At 42.1% G+C, this 16,122-nt stretch overlaps 1 protein-coding gene across 1 annotated transcript in view; it reads left to right on the top strand.

Annotated features, from left to right (window-relative positions):
* LOC142407558 (protein ELYS-like) overlaps positions 1 to 14,943 on the top strand; it is a 42,624-nt gene extending 27,681 nt beyond the window's left edge. The window contains exons 21-33 of the mRNA XM_075497180.1: positions 454 to 641; positions 814 to 958; positions 1,053 to 1,184; positions 2,268 to 2,415; positions 2,501 to 2,651; positions 3,191 to 3,298; positions 3,811 to 4,006; positions 5,281 to 5,478; positions 6,778 to 7,207; positions 9,091 to 9,193; positions 10,105 to 10,211; positions 10,891 to 11,075; positions 13,186 to 14,943. Of these exons, the coding sequence (XP_075353295.1) occupies positions 454 to 641; positions 814 to 958; positions 1,053 to 1,184; positions 2,268 to 2,415; positions 2,501 to 2,651; positions 3,191 to 3,298; positions 3,811 to 4,006; positions 5,281 to 5,478; positions 6,778 to 7,207; positions 9,091 to 9,193; positions 10,105 to 10,211; positions 10,891 to 11,075; positions 13,186 to 14,943 (3,849 nt within the window). The remainder of the gene's footprint in view (positions 1 to 453; positions 642 to 813; positions 959 to 1,052; positions 1,185 to 2,267; positions 2,416 to 2,500; positions 2,652 to 3,190; positions 3,299 to 3,810; positions 4,007 to 5,280; positions 5,479 to 6,777; positions 7,208 to 9,090; positions 9,194 to 10,104; positions 10,212 to 10,890; positions 11,076 to 13,185) is intronic.
* The last annotated feature ends 1,179 nt before the right edge of the window (positions 14,944 to 16,122 follow it).

Below are 16,122 nucleotides of genomic sequence, written 5' to 3'. Positions count from 1 at the left end.
GGGCACTTCAGATGTTAAAACTATGATCATAGCAGCAAGATTTGAGCCAGAAGACTGCAAAAGTGACTTTTCAACCTAACTCGTGTTCTTTCTGATGCTGAAGGTTGATTTTTGCCTGTCACAAGGTTAATATAATCTGTTTGCCTGGGAGAATAACTTCTTGTTTAGTAATGGGTTTATAAAAAGGGATGTTTGTATACAGAGATTTGGTTAACCTAGAAGAGAGTGACTTACTCCTTTTAAAACACTCACTTGGTTCTCTATGGCTAACTGAATATTTCTTCTGCAAATACTTCACAATTTTTATTTACGTGTCCTGTATGAAGTATTTCATTAGTTAGCCATATGAGTTTGTTTAACCCACATTCGCCCTTACTTGAGAGACTTCTGAATATTTTTGTTGCCTGAGGGTATGCATATATCTTAATGAGCCTGATCTCTTAACTTCTACAGAATTCGCTGGCCCTGCTCTTTCATCCAACTACAATCAAAACCGTGTCATGGCAGCATAGGAGAATTCTTCAATCCCTCATGTGCCAAGGGGAGCATAGGCCAGCCCTCAGATACATACAGATGATGAAGCCATCCATGTCAAGCAGTAGTGAAGTGCGGCTTTTCCTCACTGTGTTGTTGTCCAATAGGTAAAGACATGTATCCCACCGTTTTGGCCTTCAGCTATTGTGAAAGGCGGAGAACAAATGACACAAAGCATGTTCCCCTAAATTTCCTTTCAACCTTGAACCCAATAGTTTTGGGGCATCTTTTTGGTCATACTATTAATATGCCTTTACATCTCAAAACAATCAATTGCAGGTGCATGGTGGAGGCTTGGGGTCTGTTGCAGCAACATAGCACGAAGTTAAACATAGAAGAGCTGCTAAAACACATGTATGAAATCTGTCAGGAGATGGGACTAGTGGAAGACTTACTGAAGCTACCTTTCACAGACACTGAACAGGTAAGTGTGGACAAGAAAGAAAATCGTAATCGTCTCTTTGAAAAGAGAAGAGGCGGAATCATAATAGAGTTTTGAAACGTGTTATTTCTCACAGGAGTGTTTGGAGAAGTTTTTACAGACCAATGCTGGTGTTCAGCATGATGACTTTCTTTTAGTCCACCATCTGCAGCGTGCCAACCATATCCCAGCACTACAGTCCAATCAGTCAATGAAGGTTACCCTTATGGTAAGCATAAAAGTTCTGTCAAGTGTGCAAGTTTCTGTTGGCTGTTACTAACCGTTTTTGATAGTACTCAATAAAAATCCTGCTCTGTTTTTTACACTATTCTTAGCATGTAGTATTTCAACACCTTAAGTTACCTACACCTAGTATTTCAACACCTAGTATTTCAACACCTGCAGTTACAGCTGAACCTAGAAGTTGAACAAAATAGTTCACTACTCCAAAGCTACTCTGTGAAGTTATAAATTAAATGTTAGAGACCACTGGTGACTCCAATGTCATCTCTTGTATCTTGCGCGCCGCTTTATTTTTCTAGCTGAGAGCCGCCTGGATGTGAATGCACAGGTAAAATTTGCGTGGTGTTGTTTTTTGTTAGTATTACTGTTTCTGCTTCAAGTTATAGCGTGAGCTCTGCAAGTCCACAACTTGCATTTTGCCACTTTTATGAGAGAAATTCTTACCTAACTTCTGTTTCTCAAAATAGCCAGATTAAATTTTGTGTTACGTGAACTTCTGTTATGGATCTGTGATGCATTTGCTGTTTTGCAGAAGCACAGTTTTCTAGTGAATCAAACTTATAAGGTGGTTTTGGAAGTTTTAGGTGCCGCATTTGAAAACTTTCGTCCAGCCGGAAGGTGCGTGTAGGTAGCTTTTTCTTACTCGTTTTAAGACTCTGGACAAAGACATCACTTTGTCCAACGTGATTTGCAGTTGCCCTGTATATTCAGTCATCCCAGACATTGGCGTTTCAGGAAAAACAGGGGAAAGCCTGCTATTTTGTAAGCCATTTGAAAATGGGAGGTGATAAGAAGCATATCAGAGTAAGGTTCTGCAGAGTGCCAGAATTGTTTGAACTTAAAGTTGTAGGTTCTGTTTTTATTCTCGTCTTCCTTCCACTGCACTGAAAATACCAGGTGAAAAGGGTGTGTGCTGATGGGTAGAACTTGCTGCTGTTCCGTGCAGTGGCTGTATTTGAGTGTATCTGTAGAGGAAATTTATTCACTAATTAGAAATAGCACAGACAGTTCTGTGCAATGAACTTCTTGTGATGGGTTAACTTTTCGCTTTACGCTTTTCATTCGTCAGAATGATCGTGACCCTTGCTTGAGAGAGAGAGCAGTTGCCAGAAATTCTGTATTAGACCGATATGGCAAGATCCTTCCTAGAGTTCAAAGGAAGCTGGCTGTAGAGAGAGCCAAGCCTTACCATTTGCCTTCATCGGTCTTAAGAGAAGGTAATTTGTAGGGGGGAAATATAATGGAGAGCTCACCATCACTTTGATTACACAGGGCTGATGTTTTGTCCCTCTTGCTTTACAGTCGCAAGACCAAAGCCACTATCAACAGTAACAAACCAAGCTAATGCAGGAAATGTGCATGCAGGAGAAACTTTCATCAGTAATGTATTGTCCAAAATTAGAGAAGTCGGGGTAGGAAATGAGCAGAAAGCCAGTTTCTCACAATATGATAGGTAAGCAGCCTTTTAACAAAGTTTAGTCTTGAGCTACGTGCTTGGAGAGAGAGGGAAAAATCCATTTGAATTATGTTTGTGTTTTGGAGGGAAGGTGCACCTGAATAAAGCTTTGTTTGGCTTCTTGCACATATCATAGGCAACATTGAAGACTCAATACATCATAAGTATATTTGGAGAGAGAGTTTTTCGGCTATGACAATCTTATTTATGCAAATACAGATATTTACATTATGGTAAACGTGTTTAGAGAATTTAAGGTCACTGAAACGAAAGCAATGATTACCATCAAGCTCTTGGTGTACAGATTTCGGTAGACTTGATTGGTGCTCAAATAGTAATCTTTTACCCCTTCCTGCCCAGTGTCTGCTTCGTGTCTGCCTTTGTCACTTGAAACTAGGCAGAATTACAAAGAGCAGAAAAGAGGCTAGTAGTTGTCAGATGATTTTCCTACAGGTGGTGTGGTCAAGCAAACTTGAATTCTGGTATGTTTGGACCTCAGGGAATGAAAGTCAGTTACATTTTCCTTTTCATTCTAGTCCTCGAGTTACAGAACCACCAGTCATACCACAGCCTCTCCCTGATGCAGAGTTGCATGATGCATTTCTGGGGACACCAGTTACAAAACGTTCACAGCAATGTTCCAGGTATAGTGGATCTACAGAATGACGGTTTCCAAAAGGTGTTGCTTCACATATATGTGTGTGTGTGTGTGTGTGCGTGCACGTGTATGTACTCTCCGTGTTTGCAAAGTGTCCTGTTTGCATTTAGTTTTGTATCTGTTAAAGAAAAGGTCGACTTAGGGACAGAACTAAGTGGAGAATTTGAAGTGGTGCCAGCACTGAAACGTAGATGAACTTTCTTCTGACAGGAGAATTACATCACTTGTGCAACTGACAACTGGATTCCTCTTGCCTCAGAGGCAGTGATTTAGGAAATTAAGTATGAAATGTAAAGAAATAATTAAAAAAAAAAAAAAGAAAGTGCCTGTAACCTGTTCATGGGCCTGATACATGACCCCAACAGTGAGGGTTCACCTGTTTTTCTTCTTCATCAAATGTTTTTATTAGGTATCATCATCTCAGATTTCTTGCACGCAGCATGATTTTTGTCATTTATTTCTCTTTTTTTTCATATTCTAAATTGTGCATCTTAACAGATTGCTGGATTTGGTGGTTCGTCCTGTTCCTTCGTGTTCTGCAGCACAGGGTGGTAGCTGGCAGTCACCATGCAGAGCTTCTGCTTCATTCATGGCGTCCAGCCCACTGAAATCAAATATGCATGGTCCCGTCTCAGCAAAGAATTTGTCCGGAGCATCAGAGCTGAAGTTACTGGAGACTCCCCTTGTGGTTAAGGTTTGTATTTTAAAAAAACAGTAACAACCAACCAAACCAAAAGCCTGCAAACTTTGTTTAAAATGAAACCACCAAAAAGTATTTAACACAAACACTGTTGGATTCAAACTGTGGAATATTTTCCATATTCCACATGTGGTTACTGTATATAGAGCCCTTTTGGAAGCAGTACGTTGGGAACAGTCTTGAAGAGGGAAGGTTTAGTTTGAAGTTAATTGCAGTATGCACGTTGTCCCATAGCTTTGTGAAATGCACTTGTTTTTATTGCACGGTACTTCGATACTTGATAGCTTAGACACCTGAAGATGCAATCTGTAGCTTAACCATCTCATTATTTAAGTGCTCAATAGCTCTGAGGAGTTTGACTTGCATCCCCACAAGCAAGAAGGTATATGCTTCAGGTTCTCCATGCAGCTCAGTGAATGACAACTAAGTGATGTCAGTTAAGTGATGTCAGTCTCTGTCCAATTCAGTGATGGCTTTTTGCAGTAATTTTAGTTATTAATTGTTTGTGTTAAACCGTATTCCCATTCACTGCCAGCAAACTGTACCATGCAAGGAAATAACATTTCAGCTATCTGCTTGGTGCTGATCTTTCTGCCTTTGCCTACCTGAACAAAATAGTTGTGATCTCTCTGAATTGTAACCTTTTTCTTCATCTTAAATATTGCCCGTACCGTTAGGCTAGTTTCATTATCCTCCTTGTAAACCCTTTCAATACTGTAAAATGTTTTTTGAGCTGAGGTAAGAAGACCTGAACGCTTCTCGATGAAGATGTGCAGGGATTTTTACAGCAGCGTCACTTAGTTTAGCCTAGTGCACGGATTGATTAATTAGTGAAAAAATAAGCTCTCGCTGTTGCTTTGCAGATTGCCATTTTGCATGGCAGCGTTTTCAGTCACTGTGTCCAGGGTGACATCTGAAGTTGTATGCCTGTTAGAAGAGCAGCGTAGGAATGGCAGAACTTACCGGCATGGCAGATAACATTGCAGGCAACAAGATGCCATACCCTTGTTTCTTCAGGAAATTCATTTGAAAAATACCAGTTTATGTTGGCATTTAAAAAAAACAAAGCCAAAGAAACATAAAAAGCATGGGTTTCTATCACTAAGATTATTGTACCTTTGGAAAAAGAGCAGTGCAGAGGCTAAACTTTGTCCTCTCTGCTGGTACAAACGCAGTTTGTAATTGAAAGTAATACTTTTGACGAGGGAAGTCTTCTGTTTTGAAGATTTAGCTGTTTTGAATTTAAATGTTTTTATTTCTTTTCATAGAGGGCTAAAGTTTTGGCCACATCCGCTTCTGCTTCTCCTGGGTTTACTCCTCGGTCTATTCTCAAATCCAGCCTTCGCACCACAGCCCCAGCAACTCGCTCTGCGTCTCCAGGACGATCAGTTAGTCCTCCTGTACGAGCAAAGAAACCTAGAGTATCTTTCAGGGAAGAGAACTCGAGTGCAGAATGGACTGTTGGGGTAAGCTGGGCTGTACTTAGGGAAGTTTACAGCTAAAGGCTTAATAGACTGTGATTTGATTTAGATTTTTTGAAAGTTTGCCAGAACTCCTAATATTGCCAACTGGAATTGCAGATCAGAATGGCAGACTTGAATTTGGTGAAAAAAGGTTATGTCAGACCTTCTGTAACATCACGTGCCTGCAGGAACGTAGTCATAGTAAATGCCAGTGACCTTGGCGGTTTGTACTCAAGTGTTGTTAGGAGCTGTGATTGTTCCCAATTGCTAGTTCAGCTTCCCGCTCTACCTTTTCAAACGGTGGTATGGCAGGAAGGTAAGGAATACAGAGCGAGCCAGTTGTTTGAGTTTGTTAAGCTTTGTGAATCAAAGATCTTTGGAAGCAACAAAAGTCATGACCTGCATTTCCTTTCAGTCTCTCTTTTTGCAAGGCTGGCTTTACTTAAATGATGGTAAAAACAGACTCCTGAGGAAGAGAGCTGTACTGTTGTGTGTTCTCTAGCCTTAAAGTTCTCGGTTTTGCTTCTTGCCTTGCACCAGGGATAGCATTCATCTGGCTGTCAAATGAAGTTGGTCCACCCGAAAGTTGCCCCCTTCTCCTCCTCCTTTTGTTCTGTCACTGGGATTCCCTGAGTCAGCTCATCGTGCAGATGCCGAAGTAACGTACCCAAACCAGGGGCAGAACAGGGGCGTGTGCTGGTATCTCCATGTATGAGCTTTCCGTACATGTACCAGCAAATTGCCGTACTCTCTTTTTATTATACCATTTATTGCCTGTTGTGAAGAGCTACTCAGTTGTAACAAGAGGCTCTGTCTCCTAGATGACGTTCTTGCTGATAACACAGCGTGGCCAGATGAATTGACTTGTTCCATGCTACAGGCATAGTGAACACTAAAATAGTTTAGTAGTGCATACAAGTTGAAAAGGCAAGCATAACAGAAAGAGAAATCTTGAGTTATGATTTTAGGTGTGCAAAGCTCCCTCTTCTTGAAAGCACAGTAGTGAACCCAATGAACAGCCTTGAGATGACAGTGTAAGCAAGCACTTCATCTTAATTCTGCAAGGTCATGGAAACTCAAGAAGCAGTCAAAAGTGTGATTAATTTTTACACTCAGCTTTAGAAGCTAAGATAGTGCTAGAATGAGAACGAACTTTGTAGCACCTTGCTTAAGGTGACACTTGTAAAACTTACAAATATCAGTATATGGTTTTTTTGTTTGGGTTTTTTTTCCTTGCTTTGACCTAAAGCATATGCATGTTACTGATTGTGAACCTTTTTGTTTTTTTGTTTTTTTAAAAAGGTAACAGAAGATGATAGAGCACTATGTGGAGCTTCATCTGAGCATCATCATGGTGTGGTGGAGGATGCTTGGTCTGAAAGTAGAGATAAACCAAGTGTGTTTACTCTGAGCAATCCTGAGGATGATCGTGCTGAAATGGAAGAGCCTTCCGAAGGCCTACCTGGAGATGGTTTGGAGAAAATAGATGTCAGCAAAGAAAACAGTAGCTTCTCTGCCAGGTCAGACCAAACTACTTGGGAGTATCATGATGCCAAATCACCTGGCGATTTTGAAGATGATGTCATCTTCATAGCTGCTAAACCAGCTAATTCTTCCACTGAAGAAGCTGCCAATTTCCAAGAATCGAAGAAGGAAGAAGACAGTGAAATGCTTGAAGATAAACCTTTCTGGACGGAACAACCAGATTCGTCAGAACCAGGAAAAGAAGCTGGTGTGTTTCATCCTATGATAACCTAAGTTTCTGAATTTTTCAACTGTCTTCACAAGGTTAAATTGCTGATGAGCGCAGTGGTTAACGATGAGCGTTCACAAGTGTCCTAGGCACTTCCTTGTCCTAGGCTTTTAGAATTGCCACTCTGGTTTGAGTCCTTTTTTAGGTATCCTGGACATTATGAATGTATACTGCTTCTGGCTGGTGTTTCTTGTGTGTAATTGCAGCTGAGAGGCAGCAGTGATTTGTGGGAGTTTTGAGAGGGATACAAGTTGAAAACTGAAGCTTCTGGTGATGTTTTAGGGCTACTTCTGTAGGCTGCAGGTTTTTGACAGCCAGTTTAGTGTACGGCGTGCTTTGACTACATAGAGTTTTTTGTTCCCTCCCCCTTTTTCTTTTTTTTTTTAACCACCTCCTTAGCGCTCTGTTAAATAGTTTTCTTCTGGAAGTGAGTCTGCTTGTGTGTCTGCTTCTCACTACAGCTATGCTTGCTCTTTTTGCTGTCTTAACAGCTTATGCAGCCTTTGGCAAACCTATTTCAGTTGGTCTTTGGTAATTCAGCTCAATTCAACTCGTTCAAGCCAGTCCAGCTGGCTTGAATGTTCATACGAGCAGGTCTGCTGGCAGATGAGATGTAGCTCACTAGCTGGTGAGCAGTGATGAAGAGCTGGGAATGAAAGTAGTGCAGGAACAGGGAGAAGATGTGCAAACACAGCTACAGTCAGTATTTGACAAACAGAGCTCGGTCCGCTCAACTCCTTTTTTTATAAAAGAAGTTTGCTCTTCCTGGGACAGGTATGCAAGTGTCAGAGTTCTGTGGCTGAGGTCTTGAAACGGTTCCTAGCAGTGAGCGTGTACTCCAGGATCAGTGCATCATATGCAGCCGGATTCAGTCCGAAGTCTGAGCTGATTCTGGAGGGTCCTGGAGAGTGATTGTTGCTATTGAAGTTCCTCAGCTCCTTTTCTTTTGAAATAACAGGCTTGCCCAGATACGGACTCCATGTACACTCATCTCCAGAGCTGAGTGTTTCTAGGAAGAGAGCTCAAAACTTTTGCCTGTCCTCCTGTAGATGTCTCATATTGGGACAAGAAATCAAAGGTGCTTTTCGTTAAAAAGAATGGTGAGGCGCTAATCACTAAAGAATAACCTTATGAAGAAACTTGGTCGTTGCTGGACTATGGTACAAACAGTTCTGTACAATTTCAGTACCCTGGAAGCACTAGAGGGCAGTCAGTACAGCTCTTGTTTGGCCTGAGCTAGCAAAGTTACCCCAGTCCTGCACACTGCCTGCAAAGGTAATTGCTGGATGTGGAGGAAGCAGACAGTAGGAACAAAGAAGCAAAGGAGGATGTGTCTAAAATGGAACCTGTTGAGAGCAAACCAGGTTAGCAAGCAGTTGGGTTTCAACACCACCAGTCAACCTCTAGAGAAAAGAACAAGAAAAGTCCTTAGACGCCTTCTTGTAGAAGAGGGGAAATGGAGTCAAGAAAGGAAAGCAGCATTGCTGGAATGAGAGAAATATCCAAAGAGAAATAAGAACACTTACTCCCCAATTGTAAGAAGGAGGGATGTTTTCTGCAGTTTTTATGTATTAGGTCAGTAACATACCGAGTTTAGTTTGCAAGCAGAATATCAATGTTTCTTTGCTATTTTGATATCTTTGGTGACGTTGTTTTCTTGCCTGAAATTGTACATCAGACTTCTTGTTTTCCTGGAAAGACAAATTCAGACCTTCTGTGCATTTGAAGTCTCGGTAGCATTATTTTGTTAGATCACTATCCTAGATGACATGCATAAAGGCTCACTTCAAAATCCTATGAGCCTTTTAAAAGAAGTGATGTTAAGTGCAACAGGGAAGTCATCCACCTGTCTCTTCTTGTAGGGTTTGTGGAAGAGTCAAATGCTGAATGTCTTACCCTTCCTGAGGATGGTAAATTGGTGTTTAAAGCTGCGGAGGCTGCTACTTTTGGGAGTGCCAGTGAGGGGTAAGTTTATGAAATAGATACGTCTTTGGGTTCACACAACATGTAACTGCTGGCTTTCCTGTGTTTGAAAGCCATGATTCTGACCTGGTATTGGTTCTTTCCTGTGTTCTCCTATATAAGGGCTTTTCTATTCCTTTCTGTCTGTGACCAGAACAACTGGTTTGGCACGACTAGAAGTCCAACTGAGTCGCTGTCAATTTGAGCCTTTTTTCTCAAATCATGGCAGACCCCAAAGTATGGCGATAAAGACTCCATTCACCAGGCTGTATACACCTTTTTACAGTGTGAGGGTTACTAAGCAGATACTGTGAACGTAAGCCCTGCTTTTGTCTGAAACTCCTGTAGCTACAAATTGCACCTGGCATTCCTGTAACCTTAGTGGGTTTCTTTGGGGGTTTGAATACTTTCTGGCAGTATTTTATGCACTTGTTTTCTGTGTGTGCTCAGTTAGCATCTATTGGTTTATGGCAAGGGAAGCAGTTTTCTCGCCAGGTACTTTAAAAGCTGCAACTGCTTAGTGATAAAGACAGAATGTCAGCCATGAAATAACCCTTAATTTCAAGTGGTAACGCACACGGGTGCAAACGTTTGTTCGGTTTCTTCTGAACCTCGCATATAGCAGTTGCACTCTTTCCACAGAAGACAAATAATATATTATTCTTTAATACAACTCTGTTGTTATGTTATTATGTAGTGTTAGGTAGCTGGGCAGAATGTTAAGTAAGTTCTTGGGTCATGGCATAAAATGAGCCACAAATTGACTGTAGCTGTGTTGGTAAAGGCATTTCTAATTTTTCTTAATTTTTTCTGTTTGGAAACATGAAGATTTCACAGTGAGAAAGTAACGTGTAAAGCTCTTCAAGGTTTGTTTTGAAGCTGTATGATGAATTTCTCTCTTTCTGTTCATGAAGTGAAACCAACCAGGAGGAGTCCCCAGCGCCCTCCGCGTCAGAAGAAAAAGCCATAGCAGTTGCAACAAACGCACAGCTTTCTGAATCCCCGGAGGCAGACAGTGCATGTATGTACAGTATGTTGGAGATGTTGTGTGAGTTAAGGTAGCTGAACTCCTGAAGTAAAATGTGGAGTTTGCCATACCACGAGAGGTGTCTCGGACTGAAGTACTACTGGCATGTTACTGCTAACTTTCATTCAACTGTAGAGAGAATACCCTCCTCAGAGAAAGTCCTTGTCGAAAACGCACACTGAATGTTCCTCTTCTTGACAAAGATTTTGAGAAAACGGGTAGAATGTAGACTATGAGAAGGAGCGATCAGTATTTATTTGAATGTTGTACCCCACTACTCATTTGTGTGCTGTGGGGATCTGCTGCTTGAGTCACTATTTTAAAAGATGATGCATCCTCGGTATTCCGGCTGTGAAGAAGCAGCAGCTATCAGTGTGCCTTTCCAGCCACCCTTTCCTCTGCTGTTCTTTTTGTCCATGGACTTGCCAGCTGATTTTCCCCTTCCCCTTTTTCTTTTTTCTTTTTGTTTTTGTTTTTTTTTTCCTCCTCCATATTGTGGGGCTGCCTCCTTTACAGACAGACAGTTCTGGCTTCTAGGTTTTGGAGAAAGCCCAATAGATGTGGCAGGATGGAGAACTGTACTGTTGGCTCCTGTTCCCCCTGTTACTTGCTGTTGCTTAAACCCGAGTCTTTTACATAGCAGATAAGTTACAATGATATAAATCTCTTCCAGCTGTGATAAGTATCCTTGACAGTGAGGCTATGGTCAGTACTCCTTCAGAAAATCGCCTGGAGGGGAAGCGTGTGGATTTACCTAAGGAAGGTAACCGAGAAGCAGCTGAAGTTGAAGAAAATGTTCCTTTTCCGCAGGAAGAAAGAACTGTTTCTAACAGTCTTCCTAAAACAGAGGAAATTCATGTAAGTAAACTATTTTCCCATTTTGCAACTTGAGGGCAGTCCTGTCTTACTGACAATTAGAAGGCACCCCAAAGTGTCTCCGTTTCTTTAGCTGGCTAGCACAAGTTAAAACCTCATTACGTAAGGGCAGGTACATTTTTCTCCTATGCGTTTCCTGTCCCTACAGCAGAGAATGGAACCTGTCAAGACTTGGGCCTTTGAGAGCTGTACTAGTACCAAAAAGTGCCTAACCTATTTTTTAAAATACCCATGCGTTCGCTTGGTTTTCTAGAACTTAAACGGTTCTTATTTGACTTAAAAAAGAAATAGTTTTAATGTTAAAGGCAATAAGAAAAGCTGGGGAGTGCAGCTTTTCGATACTGGGGGCCATTTAGCGAATGACAATATGACGTGGGAACCAAACTCATTTTCAGAATGGTTTAGGTGCTTCAGTCCTTTACTATTTGTTCCTTATTAACATAAACAGAATTCCCAGGAATGAGTTAATTTCAGTGTCAAGATATTTCCAGCTACTTAAAACTCTCGGGCTTTTGGGGGTTGTTTTTTTTTTTTCTGTAAACCCATGTTTTTTTAACATCTAAACTTGTACAATATGAATCTTAAAAGGTTGTTCGCATGGACTGAAAACGAGAACTAGAGCTTCTCCAGTTGTCCCAGGTTTTTCCCCAGGTTCTTCCTTGCTTCTGCTGGGGCTGATGAGGTATTTGGAGTCCTTGTGGATGTCCTCTAAGTACCATACGGAGTAGAGCGTCAAATTCCTGTAGGATTATAGTCACAGGAATTAACACTAGCCAGAGTGAAATACAAACTGAAAGGCAGGCGTACCACACAGACATTGGTCTTAAGTAAGGGACAGTGCTTTTCAGTGTCCCAGATTTCAGATGAAGTTAAATAGGCAGTCACTTACTTATTTAGCTGGTCTCAGCTTTGGGATTTAGGACGACGCTGTAGAGAAGATGATTATAGACTTGGGAATACATAAATCACTCATGGGAGTAGATGGAAAATTTGTGATGAGAAGAAGGGAGCAGGTACCTGAGACGGTCACAAAGCTCCTGCAGTCATTCATGTAGCAGTACAGTGGAGGTTTTTCTGCTTTCGTTGTAACTGGTTCTTACTGATTTAGATGTAAACATCTGGTTTGGGCTTGTCTACCTCCCCCGAATTTAGGACAACCTACTTACTGCTTTCCTGTTTGCAGATTTGTAAGCATAAAAGGAAAGTTTATGCGGACTCGCACGTCTTGAATTCAGTTTTGAAGCAAGGCATGTTGCTATAACGTGATGCTTTCGCAACTTTTGACAAGGCAGGAGGCAAGAGAATAAGCAGATTCTATGGAGACTCCTGCTGAGCGGCTTCTTCCTTCTGCCATCGTTGGCTATCGCTGTCACTTAGAGGGCTGGGCAAAGGTCCCTCCACGTTGATTAAATTATCTGGGCCATTTGAGTCACTGGAAATACGTAACAGATAGTACTTTTGTTCTCAACATAAAAGCTTGAGTATCTCATGTGGGTCTAGAAGGAAAGACTAATTGCTCAGTACAGGGAACTACAAAACACGAGACGGAGGTATTTAGAATATACGTGTTGTCTCATGCAATCCAAGTGATTCCTTAAAGTGCAGTCCTGAGTTGTCGGCTGTGACACCTGGCCAGTTTGACGGCGTGTTGCGGTGACAGCTGTTGTGACTGCAACTTTAAACTTTGGGGCCATAACTGTATTTTACCCTGTTAGATGCAGAGTCGGTCACTCTGTGTGGATTTGTGGTCAGGCCAGGGAGTACTGCAATGTGATGATTACTGCCAGTTGTGTCTACCGCTTGGATTGTAAAACTGCTCACTTTGTTCACAGGTGGCGGCAACTCGTTAGTCGTGAACAGAACTATCAGAAATGGAGCATGTGACTGCATACACCGAATACTCTGTTCTCTGTCCCTTAAACGCATAAGCTTTTAGCTGTAGTAGAGAGTACATTGTACGTTTCTAACTTTACATTCAGTGGTGATCTGAAAGGAAAAGCAGCATTTCACTCTCCTCAGTTTCATCTAGCTCACTTTGAAGTTAGTCTGTCTGGTAATTAGTAACGCATTAACAGACATTTCTTAACTTCAGGTTATTGAAGAGAGTGCGGTTAAGGCACAAACCTCCGAAGAAGCACCTGAAACATCACCATATAGTGAACACCACCCATCAGGCAATCTTCAGTACAGCTATGACAGTACAGAGCAACAGGCTGCATGTGATTCGCCTGGTAACAAAGATGGCGAATGCGATGCAGCTGAGGGAGATGGAGAGCATTTTCTATCTCAGAGTAATTTCACTTTATTCTTGGAAGCAGAAGAAGGTGAAGCGGAGACGGGAGACCCTACGTTAGTAGATGCTTCTAAAGCGGCTGGCACAGCAACAGAGGAAAAACCTGTGAACAGTTTTGGAAATACTGAAAAGCAAGAACATGTTACAAACTCAGTGTCCACTGTAACTAGTGATCAGGAATCTCAAAATATTGCAGAGTCGCTGCCATACGTGCCTGAACCCATTAAGGTAGCTATTGCTGAGAACTTGCTGGATGTAATCAAAGACACAAGAAGTAAAGACTTTACCTCTGAAGTGGTAGAACAACCTATTCATGAAAACATAGGTAAAAAGGTAGCTAGATTCCAGAAGGCAAAAGCTCCCTTAACAACTGTGCCAGAAGGAGTGGAGGATGAAACCAGCATACAGCAAGTAGAGTACGTCATCACTCCGAGAACCCGCACACGGGGACAACCGAGTAGAGGTCTAAGTATTGCATCGGCAGGCGCTCAGCACCTACTGAAGAGAGACAAGCCACTTTTGTTAGGACTGTCTCCTAGGAGGAGTACCAGGCGAACGAAAGAAGCATCTGAGACTTCTCGTCTTCAAACAGAACAAGATGCTCAAGATGAGCAAATACCTGTGATACCTGTGACTCCTAGGAGAGGTAGGAAGCCTAAACCGACTAATTCCGAAAAAGGAGAAAGCAGCCATTCTGATGGACGAGCGTTGTCCGTCAGTACGCAGTCCACAGCCGTTACTCCAAGAAGAGGATTCAGGAGGGCAAAGGAAGCTGCCTCTGAGCTCTTGGAAGAGGCTAATGAGGAAACTTCTGTTGCTGAAGGTAGCCTTATTGCTTCTGCTACTCCCAAAAGGCCTAGAGGAGGAAAAAGTTCAGCAGGAGATCAAGCAACTGGCCAGGTTGACACTGATCAGAAGATAAAGCCGGCAGTCAGTCCCGGTAGAAGTGCAAGAAAACCGAAAAGCATTAATTTACAAGTTACTGGAAATATTGTCAAGGATCAAGAGGTGCAGCCTAGTGACCAACTCCTTTTACCTGTGCCAGCTAAAAGAGGCAGAAGAAGAAAGAAGAGTTCATCAGAAGTTTCAGAAAATTCTGACCTTGATGTGTCTAAATCATCGCTTCCTCAAACAGAATTTAAACTGCCTGTCACTCCTAGAAGAAGTGCTAGGAAGGGGGCACAAAATCTCTTGGCAGACACAGCATCTCTCTCTGCTCAGGAAGACATACATTCAGGTGGGAAGGTGGAAGTCCTTGATACTCCTAGGAGAAGAAGAAGAAGAGTTCCACATGCTGAACCAGAAAAAATGGATACTCCTGAGCAAACGCCTGCACAGCCAAATGAGGAATCAGCCACACCCAGGACTACAGTAAGGACAGGGCGTCGGGGCAGAAAGAGACGGTCAGTATCGGAGGAGAGCACAGGGGAGGAGGCCTTCCCCCAAGGACCTGGTGGCAGGCCGTTGCTGCGTGAAGGCAGAAACCCATCACGACGTGGTGAAATACTACGAATTTTAGCAGACCGTATTACAAGAGCATGCCCAGTGTGCAATTAAGGCCACAGATAACTAAGTCGTTTAATCCCCCATTGGAACCTCCTCTCGTGGAAGACTACTCTCAGGGTTGTCAGCACAATAAATTGATTTGCTGCAATTGCATCAGTTCCCATGTAACTACTCATAAATAGCTTAGTTGTTGATTTCTGGTGGAGAAAACACAAGCTCCAGGCAGAAGCCAATCCATAGTTTGTCATGAGTTGTTAGGCAATGCTTGTAAGGTAATTAGTCTAGGCCAATCTGAAAATACGATGAAATAATAAAATTTCAAGTAATAAGATAGCATGTGTTTCTTATTTTGCTTGTACTTTTGTCTTCTGTGCAAAACTTCCGGGTTTCCGTTCCAGGAATGCTTTTGTCGCCAAAGTAGTCAGGAAGATGAGTGTCTCTGGTATGCTTGGAGATCAACGTACCGTGGTTCCTTCTGAACTAAAGCTGTTCCTAAAATGAAATGCATTTTGCAGTGCACCGTCCTATGCGGATGCCCAGCATGGGAGGTAGAGGGAAAAATGCAAGTTACACGTACTGATGAGACTAAACCAGGAACGATGAGTGGATGACTGATTGCTGGTATTTTGATACTACAATTGTCATTTTAATACACAGAGAGAGAAGGATGCAGGAAGTAGGGGTGTGATTGCTACAAACACCAACAGCGCAAGCACATATGACCCTGGGAATCCAGGGCACAGGAAATCCTTTACTTTTGATCTGGCCTGTTGGCCTCATAGTAGCTTCCTGAAGGACGAGAATGGTATGCTCATCTCAGCAGGATCCAACAGTTTTGCAGGCCAGGTAAGACTATTCAAAGAACCAACTAAAAGCAGTTTTGGCTAATACACAGTTGTAGAGTGGTCAGCTTGCTTATCTCCTGTTATTAACATCCATGTAAGTGTAATGCAAATGACTGGCATTTATCAGTTTACTGGTCTGAAGCACTAGCTAGCTTTTATCTACATTTCTGTCACCCTGGAACTCAGTATTACTTTCAAGTGTGTTTGCAAAACTTGATTCCTAACTTAAGCTATTAGTGGGGGCACTCCTACCGGACAGCAGTGCTTGTGTATGCATTTGCTTGCTCAGCTATGAAGAGGAGGCACTCGATCGTTTTTTTACAGAGAGGTCTTTTGTGATCTTGGTCAAGGAGTGTCATTTATTTCCAAGATCTTTCCAGGTTGT

The sequence above is a fragment of the Mycteria americana genome, chromosome 3, assembly GCF_035582795.1.
Source record: "Mycteria americana isolate JAX WOST 10 ecotype Jacksonville Zoo and Gardens chromosome 3, USCA_MyAme_1.0, whole genome shotgun sequence".
Lineage (NCBI taxonomy): Eukaryota > Metazoa > Chordata > Aves > Ciconiiformes > Ciconiidae > Mycteria > Mycteria americana.
This window is presented reverse-complemented; position numbering and strand designations above follow the sequence as displayed.